A 19,278-nucleotide genomic window follows, 5' to 3' on the forward strand; every position below is an offset into this window, starting at 1 on the left:
ATATAAAAATTGACACTGAGGTAGGTTAATACTTCCATTTAATTCAGTCTAACAATTTCATCAGTTGGGGGAGGGGAGCAGTGTCTTTGGTGGGTTCAGGATCAAACTTTACAAATCTTTCTCTGATCAGACCCTAAAAAAAGATACCCAACCATAATAGTTTGGAGCCATTGATACATATTCTGGCAAGAAAGAATGTGGAAAAAAGAATAATCAAGGAACTAATGTTTACACTTGATTTTGAGCAGAATATTCAGATACAATCAATCTACATTCCTGTATTGGAGCAAATCCAAGGTCTTCATTAATTACAGCAACTACAACATTTGTTAACAGGCATTCAATATCCAGGTTTTAATTTTATTTTTAAGAGGCCTCTTTCCATGTTAAGGTGCAGTGGCAGGGAGAGAGGTGACTGGTTAGAAAATCACAGCATCCCTTTCAAACTAAACCACTGTCAGAAGAATGAGGAAGTAAAGTAGCCAACAATGGATATCCTTATCCCCATAAGGGGGAAGTTATTTACTAATATTTGGGGATTTCTTTCAAAATTTTATTAATAGCAAGTATGAAGCTTTTAAAGTGAGAGGAAATGAACATGCAATAATAGAGACTGCAGATGTATTGGACTATAATTCTTATCGTTCCCAGGTACCACAGCCCACACTCACCACCAAATTGGGAAAAGTTGCTTTATACTGAAGCCAATCTGCTCTATGCTTCTTTCAGCTGCTTCACAATTCTATGCTTATATTTGTAAATATGCTTGTTCCCCCAGCCCCCATTTTTGCTAGCAGAAAGGGCTGATTAGTTACGTATCTAATAAAATGAATAACCACCCAGAGTCGCTGTGAATTATGTGGCATATGTGCATGTGCAAACACTAAATCAATGTCAGAACTCAATTCTGGGGGCCTGGACACTCTGAGAGCCTTTGTGCTCATTGCAATAGCTCCAACCTACTCCTGAGTACTGCCCAAGGCCATCCAGCCAGGATCAAGGTGCTCTAATCATTACCTAATCTGTCCCTTTCCAGGGGCAGCTCTTCTTGGATGGTGTCATGTTGGATTTTGGCTCTGAGTCTGTGTACTAGTGCCAAACAGCCCGAGTGCACTGACTTCATCTTATGGGACATTATTCTGCTGCAAAAAGTGCAGCATTAAGCTGTCTAGAGCAAGCATACAGGTTGAGCAGAAAGACCCAGCATAACACCACCTAGGAAGAAGGCAAAGGTGAGACTAGGCTAGGGTGCCTCAATCCCAGCCAGATTGCATTGGACAGTATCCAAGAGCATGTTGAGCCTATGGTAGGAGCAAATGCTGCAAGCACAATGAGTGTTGAAGGAGAATTCTGGTGCTTGAATCCTGCGTGCGGCCCAGTCCACTACCAGCAGATCAAGGAAGACCATCTGCATCTAATCAGAATGGGATTGAGTGCAATTCTCCCCTCACATTTGCTCCCAGGCTCATGCTCTGCAGTTTGAGAGCTCCTGGGACCCATGAAAGAAATATATACAAGCATGGACAATATGTACAATGTGAATCAAGAAGCTTTCCCCCTCTCTCATAAGTTTGTATCTTGGGCTCATCCACTGAAACTAAATGCAAAGATTCATGGAGAATAAGAGGAAATTAAAATGTGGTGTTGGCCATAAATTTAAACAAGGGGACTGGATAAATTCATAGAAGATTGGGATATCAATGGTTACTGGTCTTGATAGATGTTTACTATTTCCAGAATCACAGGCAGAATGCCTTAAAATGAGCTTCCATGGAATGACAGAAGAGGTTTATTGACACCCTGTCCTGTTTGTGAACTTCCGAAATACACCTGATTGGCTATTAAAGGGTAAAGGTTTCCCTTGACATTAAGTCCAGTCGTGTCTGACTCTAGGGGGCGGTGCTCATCTCCGTTTCAAAGCCGAAGAGCCGGCGTTTGTCCGTAGACACTTCCGTGGTCATGTGGCCGGCATGACTACACGGAACACCGTTACCTGCCCGCCGAAGCGGTACCTATTAATCTACTCACATTTGCATGTTTTCGAACTGCTAGGTTGGCAGGAGCTGGGACTAGCAACGGGAGCTCACCCCATCATGCGGATTCGAACTGCCAACCTTCCAATCAGCAAGCTCAGCAGTTTAACCCGCAGCGTCACCACGTCCCTGGTTGGCTATTACATTACTCAAAATGCTGAGACTTTGGTCTCAGCCAGGAGGAGTTAAATTATCTTCATCTGCCTCCTCCCTTCTCTTGATTCTCTCACTAGGAGCTCTTGATCTTCTACTACAGGAATGCATGGAGTATTAATGATGAACTGGAACTTCCTGATTCACATCTCACAATCTTAAACAGCAATCTTAAAATACTAACCTACACTTACCGACTGAGTCCAAAGTGACTTCTAAGTAAGAAATATGTAATAGTGAGCTTCAGTTGCTAGATTGAGAATAGGAATAAATAGCAATTATTCACTGATGGTGATACTGAACAAGGAAAGAAAACTTTTATGTTGCATTTCTCAGGGGTTCAGCAAAAGAAGAAAAGAAATGCCAACAACTACTGTTTGCTCTTCTTTAAGAGCTTTCTTGAGGAAATGCCTCACAAAATCTTGACCTTGGACTTTTCTTAAGAATCTCTCTCAAAATATATTTATTGTCTAAAAGGATGACAATCTACAGGCTGGGCATTTTACAGCTTATTGCCAAATACAGAAGAAAAATAGGGGAAGATCAATTATTACGGGTCTCTATGTGCTGAGCTATGCACTGATCAAGATGGTAGTGAAATGTTTCCAAACAAGAGGATTTAAATAGAAAAATACCAGTTTTCTGCAATTTCTATTATGTCTCCCCTGAGATATCTGCTACATTTTAAAAATATTTTCCTCAAACTGATCTATAAAATATATATTTAAAATCCATATTAAAACTAAAATGGAATTTAACTGTACACTTCCAATAGCAGAAGCATCTTCTACTAACTGAATGTGAAAGGATTTCTCACCCGCCCCCTCTTCTGCAGCTCTCTGTACAGCCTCAAAATCTGCTATATTTTGAATTCTAATCCTTTTGAGGGGCTGGGAGGAGTCTAGAACAGAGGAGAGAAAGTCCCATCATCCAAAAATGTTGGATTCCAACCAATATATCCAAATACTGCATATGTACCTACTCCGATTTTTATGTTCTACTTCGCTTATTTAAAGAAGAAAATCATATCCTGTTTGGAACATCAGCTTTCAAATACTTCATATTATAGGCCTACAAGTCTCTGTTATGTGTGTTGGGAAGTGGGGGTAGGACCTCAAAATGTATTCTTTTGTCAACCACTCTGTGACAATTGTAAAAGAACTGCTATACACTGCTGTGCCCACAAACTTCTCAATGTCAGTCAAAACAGTCCTGATAAGAGGAAACATTTGCATATGTATATATTTTTTCACAAAGCACTTAAGATGGATGTTACTGAATACAAATGCTAAAACTGACATTTCAGAACACACACGCTGCCTCCATCACAATTTGACAGGAAATCCCATAAATGCCTTGGAAGAGAAACTATACAAAATACCCACCCAACCTTTTTATGCACAAAAATCATATAGAATTTACCAAACTGTACACTCATTTTAACATCTGACACTTGATGCTCAGAAAGCAGAGTGCCCAGCACTCCTAGAGAAAAATGGTAAAAAATGCTGGCTTACATCCAGATAATTCCTTCCCACACAAGTGGCCAAGAAATAGAAGGATCTATGCTCACACACATGAGCAGATTATAACAAAGCTTAGGGAATCTATTGTCTGATGTGCAAATTATTCTAATAGTGTGCTGTGATGGAGACAGAGAGCTGATTCACAGAACCTTCTTCAGCAATGAGAGGCAGACATGTTTAAGCCATATCACTTAACACTTCACAGACTTCATAGAGGAAGTACAAAAAGATACGATAGAATAAATATAAATAGATATTGTTGTACATGCAACATGGTGTGTGAAAAAGCTTTGGACTTGAGTCCCAGTCCTCAAACTCAGAGTATATTTATTTCTGGTGAAAGATAAAACTCTGCCTAAGGCAGAATATGCATCCTTGAATATCATTTATATGTATCCTGATTAATAGAAAAAGCATCTTTTGCAATATTTAGAACACAGAAGTTTGTTTATTCTTGAATGGATGGATAATGAAAAGTTGAAATTTAGCAAACGACCTTATCTCAGTCGGCCCATAGGTCCATCTAGTTCAGTGCTGAAGTAGTTCTCCGGAGTTCTATACCAGGATTAAACTCCAATTCTCAATCACTGAGTTACGGCCCTGCACATTAGCGCTAACTGAAAACAGAGTGGGGGAAAAGGGGGGTTGTTCAAACTGGTACTGTGATGGAATGTGTTCCAGTATGCATCAGATTTCTAGGCAGCCTCTCATCCAAACACCAACAAATTCCAAACCTGTTTAGTTTTAGGAAGGATGTTACCCAATGCATTTCATAGACAACATGGCTGTGCTATGTCCCAACCAAGCTAGCCACTGTATATCTAATGAGGTCTGCACACTGATCTCGCTGACTACAACCATCTTTGCCTATGCAGTAGTTGTATCTAGTAGGCAATATGGGTATGTGTAGGCATTATATCTTATGATTTCATTGATATAACTTTTTTTTAATTCAAATATTCAAGGTAGTTCACAAAAGACAGTGATTAATACACATGCACTAACCCACTAACCAAGCATCAGTCCCAGGGTTTCCAACAGTTGCATCAAAATGTTGTATCTGGCAGAGGGAGAACAGCAAAACTCCCTGCAGCTATTCTTTTCTGCCAAAGAGTGGGGCTAGGCTTAGCTTTGTTTTATGTTTTACTTTTCTGCTACATCATCTGAGCCTTCTCTTTTGTTCAGAAGTATTTAAATATGGCTTTTAAAAGTGTATTCAAATAAACATGTTAGCAATAAAGAAATAGATTCATAGTATTGTGCAATACAGTGAACTCTGATGCTCATTGAAATGATCCCTCTCCTACTCTGACAAAGGCTACATGGGCTGAATAATATCACATATCTTCAACCATAAACCGCCCAAAGTGTGATGGGAGGTAACAAAATTTGAAAAATAAATAAATAAATATCTTAGAAAAATCGTCTGAATAGATTCAGGTTTCCCTGCATTTTTTCAAATACTCTATGTGGTTTTATTTATATGTATTCATATTCACACTCTGAAGGGTGGGCAGAATGGGTGATCACTTGGGTGATCTATTTTGCTATTTTTAAAAATTACTCTTTAGTAGAATCTTGAAATCCAGTTGCTCAAACCAAATCAATAGAATGGCTTGGGCAATCCAATATAGACCAAGAATTAACAGCACAAAGACATGCATCAGCACACAAGTCAGAAGTTTGTGATCAGTATCAGATCCAAATTTGTAAGTGCTTATCCTTCCAGAATTCTTTTACAGCAACTTAAGGGAAACATATTTCTATTTGTTGCCTCTTTTAGACAAAAATCAGAGTCAGAAACCCCTGCATTTTTAAAAATCAACCTCTCTTTTGCTCATTACAGATCTAGAGGATACAGTTATAGCTGTGGTAGAATAAATTACTCTTTTCCTTATCATAAGCACTCACTTGAGAGGTCCATAACATCATACTGAGAATCTACATAACCCTTTCAATGTCTACACTATAGACACTTCAAATATGTGCAGCCCAATCCAAACAGTAACTGGGTTCATATATCATACCAAGCCAAAACCAAACAAAATACACCATAGCAAGCTGTATGAACCCAGATCATATATCCTCCTCAGTGTTTTGGCAGTATGTAGACCAGCCTTCCATATCCTGGTATCCTCCAGAAGGCTGATTTAGGACAGACAATTTCTTTCTGAATTCTACCCCTACCAGAAAAAACAAAGAATAGGCAAATTACATTGATGGTATAGCTGCATTCTCTTTCCTCATGCCAACATTAATTATTGCCTTTGCATCTCAAGAGACAATACAACTGAAAAAGAACTACAGCGCCAAGCAGTTTCTCAACCCCAGAACCATCCAGCTTAAGGTAGGGTGTGGTGGTTTGATAGCCTACAGGGGTAGCTTAGGCAAGTTACCACACATGCTTCAGTAACATATCAGTGTTTCCAGGGAATCTAGCAGAGAACTGCTAGTGTTTCCACAGAGCAGACAAGAGTAGATTTTTGTAGCTAATGGATTCATCACCAGGCTAGCTTTTCACTGAAAGAAAGCATACTCTGGACATTGGGAAATTACACTACTTATATTCCACAAATAGCATTGGATAAAGAAGACCAGGTAATAGGTTAGATATGAATGAGGTAGGACAAATTTAGGCTTATTCTAAAATTTATTTTTAAAAAATTCTTAGTCTAGCCTGAAGACTTGAGATTCCTCATGAAATCCGGCTACATGAAAGCATTTTCTTGGGATTTCAAATAAATATCATCAAGAGTCAACAATCCAATCTTGCTGAATTTGAGACTTCCTTGAATTTTGTTTGATTCAGAGTGGTTTTATGGAGACTCCGTGTAGTTTTCTTAATAACAACATAGAATTAAGCCAATTCTAGAATTTTTTAAAAAAATTCTTAGTCCAGCCTGAAGACTTGACATTCCTCATGAAATCCGGCTACTAACAAAGTCTAAATCCTGCCTTTTGAGATCACACGAGGTCAGCTAGGTGTTGCAACCTGTATTGGGCTGTGAGAGACTATGTAAATCTAGCCTTCAGGCACATCCAAATTGCTCCTTTATTGTTGTAAACATACATGAGTTAATGGTGGAGGTGTTATCACATGCAGGACCTGGAAGTGGGGGAATAGGTGCCAGAAACCTTTACTAAGTAACAGCGTTCTTCCTTCAAGTTTAACTTTTGTTGAGGCACTTCTTTCTTTGCAGTGTTACTGCTTGTCTTTCAGTAAGCCATTTGGTTTAAATATTCTCATAAACTTCTGCTGTAGCTGAATGTATCATGCAAATCTTATACCTAAAAGCTGAGAGTTTCTCTCCCTCTTTCCACCATATAAAGCATTGCTGTACAACTACTTGAGCTGCTACAAAACCAATCAATTCTAACTGTAATGGTCCTTTTAACAATCCCACGGAAATATAGTTATATACATTGTTGTTTAGAGTCCTCCCTTAATTTCTTAGAAAACAGTTGGACAGACTAGAAGAAGGCAACTTTTATCAAAGTAAAGTTTGTGTTTGTTGTTTATTCGTTTAGTCGCTTCCGACTCTTCGTGACTTCATGGACCAGCCCACACCAGAGCTTCCTGTCGGTCGTAAAAGTTTGCGTTTACGAAGTAAAATATTTGTGTTTATTTATCAAATACACAAATATTTTAAATAAAAATTATATCAATAGGTTGCCTATACTACTTACAACACCTCTCCTCTATGTTGTTCACAAAGCATTTTCCTGTTTGGCATTGCTGAATCCTTTTTCATTGTTTTTTGTCTGTATTTTAATTTTACTTCTGTAAATCAGTTTGTAATCATTAGACGTAGCGCAAAATACAAGTAATAAATAATATGCACCCTCTTAAATTTATTGGCAGCACATATAGAGACAAGCCTCGCTGTTTGACTGTTGTTTTTGCAAGTAACATGACAGATGGGAGACTGTAAGATACAGTGCCTACCATTCACTATACTGTACAACACTGCAAAAATCTACCCCAGCATTTGTACATGCATTTTTTATCTTACCTACTGCACCTGCCTTCTCCTGTCAGAACTCTGTTGCTTAAATTATTCATTTCTCCCACCCCACAAATGAAGTCCATCCTGAAATCATATACTACTTCATCCAAGAAATCCCTTCTTTATCCAAGCTAAATATACATGCTTTATTATGGAGTCCTTGGTGCTCTCTGAGCTTGGTTGTTTGCTTGCAGATGTTTCATTACCCAACTAGGTAACATCACCAAGCTCAGAGAGCACTAAGGACTCCACAGTTCAACTCCGAGCTACATATATTCTCTTCTATTGGATACATGCTTTATCTCTGAAACTCTCCACATTTTCTATTTTAAAAATACTGAAACATAGACAAATGTTTGTCATTTGACCAGTCTCCAATAATAACTTGTAGCTTTTCCAGAAAATATCCAGTAATTAATATGATCCCATCCATCCAGATTATCTCTTCTCTTTTCTTTGCTGGCTTCAATCTCGCCAAGCATAATTTGTTCTAGTCCATCATCTGCTTGCATCACATGCCCAAATACTAATACTTGCCCAAAGACTTACTGATTTATTATTTATTCTCACACTTTCCCCTTGTCTTAATTCAAGAAGGATCTCTGGAGGAAGCAAAATTGGTTCTACATTTTCCTTCTGTCAAATATTGTCCATTAAATTCCTTCTTACTTTTGTGTGAAAGTTGACATTAAGCTCAACATGATTAATTCATTACTGTACTTGTTTTGCCCATTACTTCCCTCTATCTGGTGAGGAAGGATCCCATCTTACTTATGTGTTACTAATTTTGGCCACATCTTTGAACTTATCTTCAATCATACCTCTGAGGGAGGCCTTATGCTGAAATGTGTATCTCAGAGCTTCAGGGTGCAGAATATTTTTAGGGACAAATTTCACTTTCCTCCCCAACTCCACCCAATTACCAGATTAAAAACCTCTGACCTTACAGTTAAAGTTATAAAATACAAATGTATCCCATAATGATATCCGTCAGCAAAAGATAAGTAACATCACTGAAAGTAGACTGACAGAGCAAGAATGTGCTGGGAGTTATAGTTACAGACTAAAGACAGTTACTATCATCTTGGTAGAATCATCCAGTTCAAGTCACTGGAGGCACTCAGCCTCTAAATAAACCCATTGTAAACCAGCACAGCAAAACATACGGAACTTCATGATGTTTTCATTCTAAATTACCCATGCAGGTAGTCCTCAGATTATGATGGCAATTTGGATTGGGGTTGCCATCGCTAAGCGATGCAGTCATAAAGCGCAATGCCACATGACCATACTGCTTAGTGATGGCAATCCCAAGAGTCCTGGTTGCCTTTGTAACCCCAAGACATGAGGGTCATTAAGCAAGAAGCAGTGGGAGAAACAGGTAAGGAGTGAGGGGGTGCCACGGGAGGTTGGGGTGGTGCCATGTGGGGGGAGGCTGAAGAACATCCTGGGAGGACCAACACAGGCCGCACTGGAGTTGGGGGAGGCTGGGGGAGGGCTTGGGAGGCCCAGCACAGGCTGTGCACAAATCAGAGCCCAGGGGGCTGATGGACGCTGCGGATAGGGGGGTGCTGTGGGCAGGAGTGACTTACCAGAGTGACTTGCAACCTTCCCTGCCAGCTTTGCTATTAACTTTGCTTATAGGAAGCCAGCAGGGAAGGTTGCAAATGGCAATCACATGACCACAGCTCCCTGCAACATTATAATCACAAGCTGGGCACCCAAGCACCTGGATCACAATCACATGACAATGGGAGTGTTGCGATGGCCAGAACTTTGGGGACCGGTCATACATCCATTTTTTCAGCACTGCCATAACTTTGATCAGTCACTAAATTATTGGATGTAAGCCAAGGACTACCTATATTCATGCATTGCCCATGTAATTAGGATTGCTGATATCCTAATAATTAGATCACTGGGAAGAATCTGCAAAGATTTTACAGGAGGAAGAAAAGCATAGTAGGTCAGGCTATAGGTACATATAGAAAAAATATAAATACAATGTTCTAAAAAAATGATATATTTAGCAATATCTGATACCAAATTAATGGCAGCAGCAATAAATGGATAAAACACTAATGGGTTTTTATTTTAATATTTCTGGGAAGTTACTAATGTTTCCAGTAAATTTCTTTGCAGTGTACTCTTCAAATCAATTCTAACATTTCTCTAACAATTCTCTATTTTAAGGCTTTCTCTTTAAAACAATCATATCAACCCATTTCTCACTGTGTAGGAACAACATTTCAGGTACAACCCTACAGTGCAGTTCAACAGAGCTATCAAAAGTTCAGCAGAGCTTTCTTTCATAAGCAATAGTGCTATTCTTTACATGTACCTGGAGTGTGTACTAAAGGAACTTTGTAGTAGACATCTATAGGACTATGCTGACTTGGTGGGTGTGAACATTCCACTACTAGCAAAACTATGAGACTAAGAGCTTGGGAGCTCTGAGGTCGAGGTCTCCAGTCAGTGACAAAGTGAACAAAACGGCTCTGGTCAAATCACCTGTCAAATGAACCTACCTCACAAAATTACTGTAAGGATAAAACCAGAAAAAAAAACATTGTTCCTTGGGAGAAAAATGATATATAAATTGTAATGAATGAACAATAATAAACTTGGAATGGGGTAAGTATTATCTAAACCATTTTAACAGATGTCAAGTGTTTTTGTCAGTAGTCAGGAAACAACCTCAATTGCCTAAATTGAAAGGACAGTTGATACATTTTAACTAGGGAATTACAGATCATCATTGAAACTGAATATACTAAAAGAAAGCAATTGGCAGTAATGGCACATAAGTGAATTTACTTCACCTTAAGGCATAAGAATACCTTGTCTGGTATTCTAAGGTAGCCAGTGTACAATCTTGGAATCTCACAAGTAAGGTATGAAACTCTCTTTGATCTGTGATTGGCAACTGATATTTTAGGCCTATGAGCATAGCTCCGGTTAATTTGAAAAAAAGTTAACTTCAATAATTATGGGTTGGGCCACAACTGATCTAAATTTTATTTATTTTAATTTATTTTATTACATTTATTATGGCTGCCAACTCCTCCTTCAGAGTTACATATGTCCAGGGCTTAGGGACTTCTGGAATTGGCAATGTTCTGATTTATAACCTTGGTCTTTCACCAGCTTAAGGGGCCATTGTCTCATCTTATGACTGTTTTATTGTTTAACTGGTACATACCTTTCTATGTTTAAATTATTGCTCTGTGGTGATAGATTATTGAGAAGACAGAGAAGATTGAGAAGACAAAGGAAGTAGAAATCATCTTCCTTTGAGCGGGAATATAGCTTCCTGGAGCTGAAGTACAGAGGGTTCTCTGTGACCCTCAAGAGAAACTAGTCACGCAGAAAGAAAGCTAGATGAAGTTCTTCTTCATAATTTACAGATTTTTAGAAAAACTAAATTAATACAGATAAAACATGTAATGGATGAAATGAAACAAAACTTGTTGGAGATTAAACGAAGACTTGATTCTCAAAATCAAAAACTGGTGGTGTCAAAAATGTTAATAATTTATTCACTTGATAAAAAAAATCACCCAGCCTGAAAATTCTAATAAATAACATTCTACAGATAATGAAACTGCATTGAAAATGAGTAAAAAATGACCCATTTACAGGGTCTGCTTCCTAGAAACGGTTTATAATTTCTAACTATTCCTCATGATATCGAGCAAAAACAGTATTTAGCAGGCTTAATGGAGAAATCTATTCTTAAGATTTTTTTCTACTTTAGTTAGAATACAAACCGGAAATTTAAACTACCTACTACTTAGGGTCCCATTTCCATTCAGTACAGAAACCTAGTCTTATTCTGCTTAGTTTTTAAGATCTACAGTATAGGATCATATTCTGCATTTACCTTAGCAAATAGGAATTTTGAATTCAGTGCAAAGAATAAAATAAGTTTTTCCTGCTCTGCTTCCACAAGTAGAAACACAAGCTATTCAATGAAGCTCTCTTGGCAGGAAAATTAAAGTGGGTTAAATATTTTTGTGTTTATCCCTAGACTGAGAAATTTTCACTTATTTTTAATTTTCTAATTCCATTGTCTTTAAAAAAATCTTTATTAGTTGTAGTTGTTCATCCTTTTTAGTTTTTAGAAGTCTGTTAAAGCAAATTCTTTTCTTTTTTCCTATTGTTTCTCATATGAACATTGTTTTTAAAATTATGTTGTCTTTAGTGATTTCTTGGAATGTCTAAGGCTGTAGAAATTATTCTAAGAAGAGAAAGATGATAATTTGGTAATTTAAAATCTAAACTTTTTTTCAAGAAACTTAAAATCTTCCATTTAAATCTTTTTTTCCCTAGAAGATGGGTTGATCAAATATATATCATTGGGAATCTGCTATGGGTACAATCACATTGATAAACATGTCTTTAACAAGTCACTACATGTCTTGTAGTAGAACAAGATAAAAATGACCCAGAAGGATTTTTTAATATTAGTGAATAAATGTTTTAATAATGGTAGTGCATTTATTAATTAATATGGCCCTGCTAAGGAACTTCTAGATGTTTTACAAAGGTATTTAATTTTTTTAAAAAAATAGCTCTGAGTCAGATTGTTATGGCTAGAGATTTTAATCAAGTGTAAGTCCTTTGTTAGTCTTAATACTGTATTGTTTCACCTACATTTAATTCTCATATGTGGAAAGTGCTACACACTTATATGTTGGAATTTAATTTGGCCAATGTATGGTGACTATAAGTCCTACTGCAATATTTGATCAGGGTAGTATTACTAGAGCATGATCAGTTATTGCAACAGGACCTATATTACAACTGCTATAAGAAAAAGTCATCCTATTTTTTCAAGACGATACTTAAGTGCATCATTACTAAAGAATTTACATTTTATAAAACAGAGGAAATAAAATTTAACTTTTTTGTATAAATGGACACTTCAGAAATTTAATGGTATTTTGGGATGCTTTGCTTTTAAGACATATATTCCTTATTATTGTTTATGCTTCATGGAAAAGAACAATCAAAAGTCTAAACAAGAACATTTGGAAAATAAAGTTAAATAATTTTTACTACATATGCAAAGCACCCTACATCATTTAGGTGCCCAAGATCGGCACATGTAACACCTTTGCTACGCGAGCTGCACTGGGTCCCAGTCTGCTTCCAGGTCCAATTCAAGGTGTTGGTTATTACCTTTAAAGCCCTACGTGGCATGGGGCCAGGCTACCTGAGGGACCGTCTCATCCCCATCACTTCTACCCGTCCCACCCGGTCATGCAGAGAGGGCATGTTATGGACCCCATCTGTAAGAGAATTTCATCTGGTGGGGTCCAGAAAGCGGGTCTTCTCTGCAGTTCGTCCCCCAGAGGTGAGACAAGCCCCCTCTCTCCTGGACTGCCGTAAAAAGCTGAAGACCTGGTTTCGCAGGCACGCCTGGAGCGGGAAGGGGAATAGTCATTCGTGGAGATGGCTAGCACCCCAGAATGTCCCTTTTATACTCATGGACTAGTGCAGAATCTTCAGCCATCTGGATTTTATCACATTTTATATTTTTATTGTCTGTCTATATTTATATTTATTGTATTTATAATTGTATTGAATTTTGAAACTTGTTTTTATTGTAAACCGCCCAGAGTCCCTCCTTTGGGGGGAGATGGGCAGTGATAAAATTTGATAAATAAATAAATATTAAGGATGCTTAGGGCAACATATGAAATAACTCTGATCTGATACATCAGCCTGTTTTATACTAAACTTTATAATACTGAGTCAAAAGTTACCAAACAAGAAATTAATCTTTTTAAAATAATATAGTTCTTCCAAAAATTATACATGAGCAAGCTACATGAGTAGCATTTCTTTAGTGAAATATTAGATATTATTAGATCTATGAGAACAGGAAAAACTCCCAGTCCTAATAGCTATCCCAATAGTGATATAAGACATACATTGATTTTTCTTTTTGCCCCCAGATTGTTAGAGGTTTATAATTATACTTTTCAAAAAAAAAAAATTCAGTTTCCTTCAATGAGTAATTTTATTCTGCTGGTAAATATTCTGCTGGCTGTGCAAGATATTGCCCATTTTGTTGTTAAATGATACTAATATTTTTTAAAAAGTTAATGCTAACATTTTGACAATTGCCCTGGCACATAGACCTCAGACAGTATTACTTTCAACTGTCCATCTTGCCCAGTATGGTTTCATACAAGAATGACATTCTATTAGATTTTTAATTGAGACTCTAAAGTAGGGTTTCCCTTGACATTAAGTCCAGTCATGTCCGACTCTAGGGGGCGGTGCTCATCTCGTTTCAAAGCCGAAGAGCCGGCATTTGTCCGTAGACACTTCCGTGGTCATGTGGCCGGCATGACTAAATGGAACACCGTTACCTGCCCACCGAAGCAGTACCTATTAATCTACTCACATGTGCATGTTTTCGAACTGCTAGGTTGGCAGTTTTTAAGCAATTGAGACTCTACATTCAGAAAAACTGGAATTAGCAACACTGATCATGCTGGATGTGGAAAAGTCTGATCAGCTAATTACTAATCAAGTTTTTAAATAATTTAAGTTGCTTAAGGAGAAATTTGGATTGTTTAAAACTGAGGAATGACAAACTATTCAATAAAAGCAACTTCTGATTTCATAATTTCATATATACATATACATAAATAATTTAATTTTAATCAATTCAATCATGTCCAATTCTCAGAGACTGCCTGGATAAGTCCCTGCAGTTTTCTTGCCAAGGTCTTTCAGAAGTGATTTGCCATTGCCTCCTTCCTAGGGCTGAGAGAGAGTGATTGGCCCATGGTCACCCAGTGGGCTTTGTGCCTGAGATGGGAATAGACCTGACAGTCTCCCAGTTTCTAGCCCAATACCTTAACCATTACACCAAACTGGCTCTCACAGATATATTAGCAAGATCTAAAAACTCCTGAATTACTATCAGCATTAAAATGTGTCCTGCATGAGTCCAATTTTACAGTGTTTTATGAGACAGTTAAGGGTATTGTTAAGGTAGGTATTAGTTATTTCATTAGAACTTTGGAATAAAGAGCTGGAATATCCCTTTGTCACAAATCAATGGTTAAAGGCCTTAATTGTGTCTTATGATCTAAAGATAGGATTAATTCAAATTTTTTTCAGCTTTAGTGGACCACTCGGAGAATGGTTTAAAAGGATTTGCTGTTAATTTCATTATATTGGAAGCCTAAAATGATGGAGGAGACATTTAGATATACAATATAGGTTTGCCTCACTATTGTCTCATTTTGGTGTAATATTCGTAAGTTTGGGGAAGAGAAATACTGTTTAAAAATGTGAAAGCAATTCTGAATTATATACTGTAGCAAACATTTGGAATCTATTGTCATAAGTGAGTTGAGCATAGGACATCGCAGAAAAAAAATACTTTTTTACAATGGAAAAATGATGCCACCTTAGCTTTGCAATATTTGATTGATAATACATGTTACTCTCTGATTAACGACTGGCCCTCTATTGATGTAAGATCAATATTAGTCCATGTGGTCAAAGTTTAATGCTATTTTTAAAAACTGACCTACATTCTACTTTCTTGTTCTTTTCCTTTTTTGTATCCTTTCTTTCTGTATCTTTTATCTAAATTTTTAAAAACGTGTGTAAGATTTACCTCAGAACACTAAACCATGATCCAGCATTGCCCAGAAATATAGTTAGTGGGACTTCATTTCCAAAGAAACACAGCAAAAGGTCAGTTTTTTATTTAATGAAATCCAACACTAAGCCACATACAATGATCAATCCTTGATGTAATCCTTAAATCCATTGAAAAACTCTAACCAAGAGCCTAAAAATCTCAATTCATCTAGTGACCCCCAAGAAATCAGTCTATACATGTCATCTGCATACGAAGTCTAGAAAGCAAAGATAAAATAAAAAATGTAGGGGATAAACTACTTCTATGGAAGTCTCACTCCATGAAAACTCAGTGGTTTGAACATCTTGAAAGAATGAAAATTTACTTGAACAAGTTTCAAAAAGCTGTAAGTGAAACTTTAAAAAACAGAATTCTAGCTGGTTATTCAATTTGCAAAATACACATCACATGCCCGCATACCTATCCTACTGTTACCTGTTTTTAAGCTCTGTAACTCTGAGGCCTCCAGCAGGATGAGCTCAAAATATAAAGAAGTATATAAAATAAGTAGAACACTTTTGAAATCAGTTCAGTCTCACGCAGTAACCCTAAAAATATTTGAATATGGTCATTAATAAGCAATCTGATAATTACAGTGTTGAACCTTAAAACACAAAAGATGGTATTATATAATATTATTGTATATTATATTATACAACAATACCAAACATGTTTGACACTAATATTACTCAGAGGTAATCACCCTGCTAAACAATGAACTCCAAAGCCAACAGGTAGTGTTTTTAGCCCTGTGACAGCTAATGGCTTTAATACCACTATCGCCAGTATTAGGGCCATCCATTTTATCAAGCCAGCAGCACAGCCAAATGCAGAAAGGAGAAGAAGGGGTTTTTTTTTCTAAAAAGAAAAGATAACTTGCATTTCTTTAGGCCACAAACAATTCATTTATTAAGCTAGTAAGCCGGGTTCGAACACAAAAAAGATGAAAGTCTTCACATAAATGATGTAGTTAAAAACATTTGGCAGCAATGTGAATAAGCATAATTCACTGCAACAATCATGTTTTACAGCCAACCAAGGGAAAAACTACTTTTGATTAAAATTCAGAATGCCACCATCTGAGCCCCCAGCAGGTCAGTTCTCACTGCTGCCTTGTACTCATCTCCACTGAGTGGAGATGCATCCCATGGTATCTTCCATCCCAAAGTACATCTATGCAAGCTAATGAATTAAACTTGGCAAGATCCCAGGACAAAGTAACTTATTTTGCAGATGACAAAACCTTAACAAAGCAAAATCAGAGTGTAGCTTATCTAAGGGTTTGTGGCAGAAACAAGACCATATTAGCATAGAGGAGGAGGAGGAAGTCTTAAATATAAGGCCAATACTACTACACAAAAATACAGCCATTGTGCTTTCAATTAAATGTGCTAGTGGAGACACAGGCTAGATTAAATCCCGTGCTTTGTGTTAATTAAACAGAACTATAAATGATCAGAAATAAGTCCCTGTGGGTTAGATTTTCATATAAACATGCATAAAACAGGTGAAGCAAGATCCATTCTTTTACTTTATGAGTTTGCTAGAAGAGCAGGTGAGCTATAAGCAAGATGTACATATGAGGAAAACTTTTAGCTGCAAGGCAAGATATGCAGGCTTTGAATAAAGTCAAAATTCCCCTGATGGGTCACCTCAGCAAGTTGTCTGGAAGCCAACTTACTTCTTACACAGAAACAAAATTCTTGAATTGGAAACCAGGACCTACCATTGAGGCCATTGGGGATGCTCCTATGGTGAAGAGGAGCAGAAAGGTCATCCATGGATCTCCGGATAGCTCCAGCTTTGTTTTCAACAACTTTGTGATGGTGAAGGAGATGATGGTGGTGATCTGGACTTCCTGCACTGCCAGTGCTAGATGTGCTACTCCCATCTCCAACATCCCTGGTTCCAGAACCCCCATTGAGGTTGGTGAGGCTAGCTTGGCTATCTATGGAGCTTCGAGAGCCTGCTCCATTCCTCTCTTCATCTAGCATCAGCACAATTTCCTTTAGCTCAACATTCTCTCTCATGAGGGATTCTTGCTTAGTCTCCAGCTCTTTCAGCTTCTGCTGGTACATTCCAACTTCCTTCCACATTACACCTGCAGTGTGTCTCCCAAACCTCTGCCATTCTCTGGACAGCTTTTTCCCCTTTTGCCTGTCATCATCCAAGAAACAGCAGAGCTCCCTCAGTTCATGGTTATCATCCTGCAGCTTCTGATTAACTTCTTTCAAACCCCTGATCTCATGCAGGTGAACCTGCAGTCTTCGGTTCACATCTTTCATCAAGTTGCTGTGCTCCACCATCAAGTTCATTTTTTCATTCTCTACTTTCTTCAACCTTTTCACCAATTCTTCCTTGCTCCATCTCAACAGATCTTCTTCTGTCATTTTGCTCAAGTCTTCCTTTGACCCCTCCACAGAATTTTTTGCCATATTTAATTCTACTTCCCCTTTGGAGGGAGGCAAGAGACACAAATTGTTCTTTTCAAATAATATATTTTAAATAATCTATAAGTTTAATATTCACTGCAACATTTTGGAATTTAATTTTGTATTTAAAAAATCCTACAATTCTTCAGGGAGGACAAGATCACAAAAAACTGTAAATCCATTCATTTCTGTAAAATGTTTTCTCTGCCTTACAACTCCCATGCCTAAACAAAATAAAAATGAGACAGAATGAGCACCCAAAGGTTCATATTTATTTTTAAAAGCCTCTCAAAAGTGAAGCAAGTCAACTTACCCAGAGCTAACACCACCGCAGCAGACAAGGAAGCTGTTAGCTTAAAGATCAACCTGCTTGGGTTCAGGATCCACGTCGCGTAGATTTCCAGCAGATAAAATCTTCGTAAGGTTGAGAAACGGTCAGGTTTTAGCTTCAATGATCCAACCTCTCCGTCCGCAGCAATTAAAGAGTTAGCAAGAATAAAATAAAATACAAATTTTAAGAACTGATTCTTCCTCCTCTTTTTTTTATGCTTTTACTTCTAAGACAGACCTCCGGATGATGTCAGTCTCTTTGTAAACTGCATTTAAATTTTCAGAACAACCATCAGAAAGGAACTGAGAGCTCAGAACAAGGCACCGCCTATTTCAAACAAGAGGGAAGGAGGAAGATGGGAAAGGAGTCTCCAGGATAAGAATCTGCAATACATCTTGGAGTAGCAACATGAAAAATAAAAGGACCAAAAATAAAAGAGAAATCCAATAAGCACAGCAGCTTATCTACGCGCACCGCTCCACTCGATCCTCCAGCACTGCACAGTTTTATCGGAGGGAGGGGATTAGCGGGTTTGGCTCCTCCCCCTGATTCCTGATTGGGCAATGAGATGATCCGGGCTCGGTTCTTCTCCATGCCCGAGCCTGGTGCGTTCAGGTTGCATTTCACTTTCCGCCTTGGGTCAGGTTACGGGGAGAAGCGATAATTTCTCCCGGAACCAATGAGCTGGCGCCAAGGGCGCATTTCAAAAAAGCAGGTACAAAGGGAAAGGTAGAGCGCCGTGCCTCTCTTAAAGGGGCCGCAGTCCGTTTTCCACCTCTGCCTGGAGCGGCTGCCGTAAAACCATCCCGCCGCTCTCCCTTGCTTGTGACTTTCCCCAAAAGTAAGCTCTAATCCGCTTTTATTAAGCGGTGGGGAAGAGAAGTTTGGACGCCAGGATTCAGAGCTTGGGGCGAAAAGAGCGAGTTGCCCTATGGAGCCAAAGGGCTATAGGGTCTACTTCAGTTCTTACTGCGGGATTTTCTTTGATGTTACCGCCCCCCCACACCATTAAATGGCATTTTCCCTCGTCCTCTGCGTCTTTCTGCCTTGGTGAGCCACGGGCTCCATTTTGAGGACGGCGAACGCGTGAATAGTTTGAGGGCTCGCAACCTGGCATTTCT

The 19,278-nt window shown here is 38.1% G+C and overlaps 1 protein-coding gene across 3 annotated transcripts in view; it reads right to left on the reverse strand.

Annotated features, from left to right (window-relative positions):
- Positions 1-18,667, reverse strand: part of CCDC85C (coiled-coil domain containing 85C) — a 176,735-nt gene extending 158,068 nt beyond the window's left edge. Inside the window, exons 1-2 of one of the 3 annotated variants that reach the window (XM_063290311.1) lie at positions 18,140-18,667; positions 17,121-18,050 (exon numbers count right to left, since the gene is read on the reverse strand). In XM_063290311.1, the coding sequence (XP_063146381.1) occupies positions 17,121-17,829 (709 nt within the window). In that variant the 5' untranslated portion in view covers positions 17,830-18,050; positions 18,140-18,667. The remainder of the gene's footprint in view (positions 1-17,120; positions 18,051-18,139) is intronic. The other 2 variants (XM_063290312.1, XM_063290310.1) reach the window with 2 other exon arrangements.
- Between the last annotated feature and the right edge of the window lie 611 nt (positions 18,668-19,278).

The sequence above is a fragment of the Candoia aspera genome, chromosome 1, assembly GCF_035149785.1.
Source record: "Candoia aspera isolate rCanAsp1 chromosome 1, rCanAsp1.hap2, whole genome shotgun sequence".
Classification (NCBI taxonomy): domain Eukaryota; kingdom Metazoa; phylum Chordata; class Lepidosauria; order Squamata; family Boidae; genus Candoia; species Candoia aspera.